Source organism: Sceloporus undulatus, chromosome 8, assembly GCF_019175285.1.
Source record: "Sceloporus undulatus isolate JIND9_A2432 ecotype Alabama chromosome 8, SceUnd_v1.1, whole genome shotgun sequence".
NCBI classification, from domain to species: domain Eukaryota; kingdom Metazoa; phylum Chordata; class Lepidosauria; order Squamata; family Phrynosomatidae; genus Sceloporus; species Sceloporus undulatus.
In genome coordinates this window covers 33,905,266-33,911,252 of record NC_056529.1, presented here as the reverse complement: position 1 = coordinate 33,911,252, position 5,987 = coordinate 33,905,266, and the positions used below count along the sequence as shown (strand labels likewise).

The 5,987-nt window shown below is 43.4% G+C and overlaps 1 protein-coding gene across 1 annotated transcript in view; it reads right to left on the bottom strand.

Annotated features, from left to right (window-relative positions):
• Positions 1 to 575: 575 nt before the first annotated feature.
• NTN3 (netrin 3) overlaps positions 576 to 5,987 on the bottom strand; it is a 65,991-nt gene continuing 60,579 nt past the window's right edge. Inside the window, exons 5-6 of the mRNA XM_042438083.1 lie at positions 5,369 to 5,443; positions 576 to 1,543 (exon numbers count right to left, since the gene is read on the bottom strand). Of these exons, the coding sequence (XP_042294017.1) occupies positions 1,215 to 1,543; positions 5,369 to 5,443 (404 nt within the window). The 3' untranslated portion in view covers positions 576 to 1,214. The remainder of the gene's footprint in view (positions 1,544 to 5,368; positions 5,444 to 5,987) is intronic.

The window sequence follows — 5,987 nt, the reverse complement described above, 5'->3', positions numbered from 1 at the left end:
TGCTTTTATTATAACCATCACTGCTGGATTCTGGTGCAGGAAAAAAAAAGCAGTTGGAATTAAAGAATTTGGAGCCCAGAATTTTGTTTCGAATGCCGGGACTGAATGCAGCCCACATTCCTTCTATCCCAAAATCCACACTTGGTTACACTAAAATCTTCTTCATTTCAGCAGTATAATTTAAAGTCAGGAAGAAACTCTATTAGAACATGGTCACATAGTCTGAAAAACCCACAAAAAACTATGGATGCCGGCCATGAAAGCCTTCGACTTCACAATTTAAAGTGTGTTGTTGATATTGTTATATAGTCTGGAGTAAGAAATTCTGGTTGGATCTACTGCAGATCACCTAAAGATACAAAAACAGAGCCTGAACTATCTTCTGCCCACCCTGCTGCAATTGACTTTACATAGGGAACCCTCTGGACGGGGCTTGGACCGCAATGTCTATGGGAGCATCTCCATTGCAGAAACAATGCAATTTGACACTACTTTAAATGCTATAGTGCCCTCCTATGGAATCCTGGGGTTTGTGGTTTGACAAAGTCTTTAACCTTCTCTGCCAAAGAGTGCTGGTGCCTCACCAAATACAAATCCCAAGGTTGGGTAGCATGGAGCCATGGCAGTTAAAGTGGTGTCAAATTGCATTATTTCTACAGCATAGATGCACCCCAGAATTCCTTGCTGGCATGGCTATTTGGAGATGTAATTCAAAGAAGTAACCTTTCTAAGCTCTGACTTTTGGAATTCTGGGAGATACAGTTGAAAAATAAGTTTGCCAAACTCTCCCTATGGAATTTGGCAGAATTAAAGAAAGAAAGAAAGATTAAAACAAGATGAAACCCCAAGATGGGAAAATCAATCCTGCCCAGAGAAGGTCTGGGAAGTCTTCTTCCAAGCATCTTCAATTAACTGGCCCTGTCTGATGTTTCCTTCACTTTGCTCCTTGTTAAAGGTTTGTCATTATAGTGTTACTCTTTAATAAACACTTAAAAAAAAAGAACCCATGCTCTCATGCACACATCCACCAAGCCCACGCGCACATACAAAGGAATCCTTGCCAAAATATACACTATACACAGGTGAGTCCATCCGTTCACATAACCTGTATATGTACAGAGTCTCTTGGAACAGTCTGTTGAGTAGAGTGCACAGGGAGCCAATGGGCCAAGAGAGACGGGAGGCAATGGTGAACGGACGTGAGCCCAAGCCAATCACGGTTTCAAGCATTTCCCCTTTTTCTCCCGCCTCTGCAGTTTCCGAAGGCGCCGAGTCCAAGCATCCCGCCATTGGATAACCAAGCTGTTCTTGTCGGCCATTAGTCCCGGTCGATCAGTGGGATTTTCACTAATGCCCATGACCAAGTATTTCCTACTGATCTGGATCTTGGGGCACTTGCAAGCCAAGTCTTTCATGTGGATCCACAAGAAGTTGTCGCCTCGTTTCACTCGCTCATCCCGGACCTTGTAGACTGAAAGGATGTTGACGGTGAATTTGGCCCAACTGCCCACTGTCTCCATGTCTAAGACATTGACTTGGACAACTAAAGAGAGAGGGTGAGAAAACAGAAAGGAAGGTCACTGTAAGAAAAAGAAGAATTTGTGTCTTCCTACATGGCAGGGAGTTGGATTTGATGGCCCTTGAGGTCTCTTCTTCCAACTCTATGATTCTAAGAAGGTGTGGAAATACCCTAAAGAGAGATTACATCCCCAGCCAAAAGTGTTTTGAGAGCCTTCTTCTTATGCTGGTAATTAGAGTTCTATAAGTTAGAACCATGTGATTCTCAAACTTTGGTCCTCCAGATGTTTTAGACTTCAGCTTCCCAAATTCCTGAATGTTGGCCAAGTTGGGGCTTCCAAAACACCTAGAGGATTAAAGTTTGGGAATCGTTGGCGTAATGGTTTCGGCACTAGGACCCCAGGAGACCATGATTTGGATCCCTGCTCAGTCTTGGTAACCCTGGGCAAGTTGAAGTCTCAACTGCAGAATAAGGCAATGACAAACTGTCCCTCAACACATATTCTTTTGCCTCCATGTTCAGCCTCACCCATGAATTTTCACTCACCCCCATTGCTTTCTTTGGAGTGGCAGAGGGCACATGAGAGGGCCATCTCTCTTTTCCCACCACCTTTTATTTTGCTCAGCTGTGGCAGAAAACTGGGCGCGCCAGGTTCAGTGCTGCTCTCAGTCAGGGTGACCAATGTCATAATCCCAAAACGGGAAAAGGCATCACACAATGTAGGAGATTCAAGAAAAATGTAGGCCATGACAAAATAAAAGCGGAAAACACTAATAGAAATGTAAATCCATGCTTCTTAGTCATGCTCAAAATGGAGGCTATTTTGAAATTCCTCCTGGACAGACGGCTGAAATGTAGAACATGTCCTGAAAAAAGGAGGACCCATCTGGCCACATTGCTTTCAGTGCAATGGGTAGACAAAGAGCACTGGGGGAAAATGCTTGGCCAATGCAGGCTATCTGCCGAAGTCTGTACTCCAAGCAAAGGAAATTTCAGAATGGTAAATCATTTACCGTTATCTCCACTATTTCTCTGCCCAACAGCTGTTTCGTTTTTGCTGCATAATGACTTTCTCATTTTATATATATAAAATTATGGTTTTTATATATTTTCTTTATACTGAACCTTTGCAAAATCTGATGGAGGGAAAGGCAGGCTATGAAACTGTAAGGGAAATAAATGAATGCTATCTGATGGCAACAATCTGGAAGGGTAATTGGGCCTCTGCAGAAGAGGTCTTTTTTATCCTGCTCCTTTCAACTCTGCCACTGCCACCCCTTCTCACAGCCATCTGACAACTATTTCTACTCCCATTCCGTTCCACCTTGCCAAAAACATCTTTTCTGCTGGAGCCAAGGAGTTCCTGGGGAAGATCAATCACAAACTTCGGTGGCTTGGGAGATCCTCCCTCCGCTCCAAAGAGTGAATGCGCTTGTGTCAGGGTGATTAACAACACTGCAGTCAGGATGTCCTGAGCCCAAACTTCACACACACACACACCCATCCCATTCAAGTCTGCACACCTTGCAACACCAGCGGATAGAGAAAATGTCCCTTTTAACATATCTGGCAGACAGGGAAGGTCTCTTAGTGGGGGTGAGAAAGCGAGAAGGCACACAGTGTTGTCTGAGGTTTGGGGTACGTGAATTTTGAACTGGGGCATGAAATGAGATGCGTGTTGTGGGAAGGAGAGAGGGCAAGGGGGGCACTTGTGTATGGCATAACTGGCATGGAGACTGTGGGGAAAACATCTTTACTTAATTTAGGACAATCCAGATTTTTTTTGTGTGTGTCACTTAGCGCTGCTCACTTGTTCTGCACATTCGTCTTTCGAATCTGCCCAGGAGGAATCATGAGCCAACATGGTGTAGTGGTTTGAGCATTGGACTATGACTCTGGAGACCAGGTTTGAATCCCGGCTCAGCCATGGGAACCCACTGGGTGACCTTGGGGAAGGCACACACTCTCAGCCTCAGAGAATGGCAATGGCAAACCCCTTCTGAACAAATGTGGCCAAGAAAGCCCCATGATAGAGTCACCTTAGGGCTGCCATAAGTCAGAAATCACTCAAAGACACACAGCAACAACAACAGCAGCAGGAATCAGTAACAGTGGAAAACACCTTAGCATAAAGCTTACTGCTTTCTTGGCAGACATACAGAGTGTCCTCCTTTCACCACTAAGGTCATGTCCACATGGGCCAGAATATTCCTGGAGCAGTAGTCCCACTATCCCATTACTATGTGAAGCAAGAACAAATCAGGGCAGAGGTTGTGCTTTCTTTCTTTGCCTTGTAACTAAAATAGACAGATAGCTGTTCCATGTTCATCTCTGCTTCTACTTTCCCCTCTGCTGTTTCTGCTGTGTTATGTTTTTATTGTAAGGTCCTAGGGGCAGGCAGCAGTCCTGCACTTTGTGAAGTGCCATGAATATCTATGGCGGTCTGTAATACATAATAATTACGACTCGATTTCTGCAATACGCTCTACATGGGGCTACATTTGTGCTTAACCCCAGAAACTTCAATTAGTACAGAATAGGGCAGCCAGGTTGGTTACCGGAAAACCAAGGAGTGACCATATAACACCAATTTTGAAATCACTCCACTGGCTGCCTATTGGTTTCCAAACACAATACAATGTATTAGTTTTGACCTTTAAAGTCCTACATGTCTTGGGTCCAACTTATATATGGGATTGCCTTCTTCTGTATAATCTGCCTTGGGAGGAATCTATTGCAGCCATTAAAGACCAAACTGACTGTTTCTTCCCAGAGGTCCTTTTCTTTGGCTGCTCCCAGATTGTGGAATGGCCTGCCGGAAGAGATCCATCACCTCTGGCAGGCCTTTCCTGAATCGAAAAACCCAGCCATAAAAAAATGGAGCTCTCTTATGTTGTGTCTGGGGAACTGTGGGAACTAGTCATCCAGTGAGCAGGTAAACCAGCATTTCCCCTTTGGCTGGAAATGAATCTGAGCCAGAGAACAGTTCACACACTTCATCATACTTGCCTCTTCTTTAAGATCAACATATTGAATGTTCAAAGCTCATCTCTGGGCCTGACTTTTTCCAGTACCTCTAGTGAAAATCCTTCATAAGGCAAGAAATGATGAGTAGATTTTGAGAGCCCAGTAACATCAACACAGAGGTTTGGTTAATAACTTGTTTACGACACACAAACAGAGGACAAATAAAATCTATGGGGAGATTTGTTGTAGTGGAGACAGGGCTCACAGCATCAAAGAGCTGGAAGAATCTTAAAATCCACTAGAAAAGACTTAGGCTGCATCCTGCACTGCAGAAATTATCCAGTTTAACACCACTTTAACTGCCAGGGCTGAATGCTATGGAATCCTGGGATTGTGCAGTTTGTTATGGTGCCAGAGATCTTTGACAGAGAAGGCTAAGCAGCTCACAAAACTACAGATCCAAGAATTCCATAACACTGAACTATAGCAGTTAAAGCAAGGTCAAATGATTTTTGCAGTGCAGATGCAGCCTAAGTCTGGTGATGATTAAGCTATTCCTGATCAGCTCTTGCATTTCAGATTTTGTTGTTTGCTGTTGTGTGCCTTCAAGTCATTACTTATGGTGCCCATAACGTGAACAGGGTTTTCTGGGGCTCAGAGTGTGCAATTCGCCCAAAGTCGGGGGGAATCAAACCCTGATCTCCAGAGTTGTAGTCCAACTCTCAAATCACTACACCATACTGGCTCATTTTAGACTTTACCGTTACACAACATATGAGTAACAGGGCTCTTGCTGGTCTACCAGAGAGTAGAACTGGAAGGGAGAAGAGTTAAACCCTGACTACTGATCTTTCCATTTCAGGCAGGGGAGCCACTTCTTACCATAGTCTTTCTTGCAGTACTTTTTCATATTGATTTTGTAGTTGCCCTTGGCTGGCTTGCAGTAGGAATCACAGTCTGTAGAGTACAAAAGAAATGAAATTAGATGAAAAATACAAAGCTAATAGAGTAATAGCAACACCACCAACACCACCTTGTTCGTCAGTAGGAGAATGCAAGAAGGACGACCAAACCTATTAATTTAAGTTTCTCTCCATTTTTCATTTTTTAAAGACTCCTTTGCTCAATTTCATTTCCATTTCAGTTTGCAACTTTAAAAAAAAACTCCATGCAAAACTTTATATAGATCATATGCATGTTTGTCTTAATTCTCTTTTTAAAAAGAGGGTTTAACTGCTTGTTATGGCACCAGAGCTCTCTGAGAAGGCTAAATATCTTCAAAACTGCATACTGTATCTCAGAAGTCTATAGCACTGAGCTACGGCAGTTAAAGTTGTGTCAAACTCCATTATTTCGGCAGTGCAGATTCAGCTTCAGCCACACATGAAACAAGTTTTTGTTTTTGGAGTATTTTGATTTTTGGAATTCCAGAGAAGGGAGACTCAACCTCTATCACTTTCCCCACTATTAGGCTCCCAGGATAGCAATACATTCATTACTG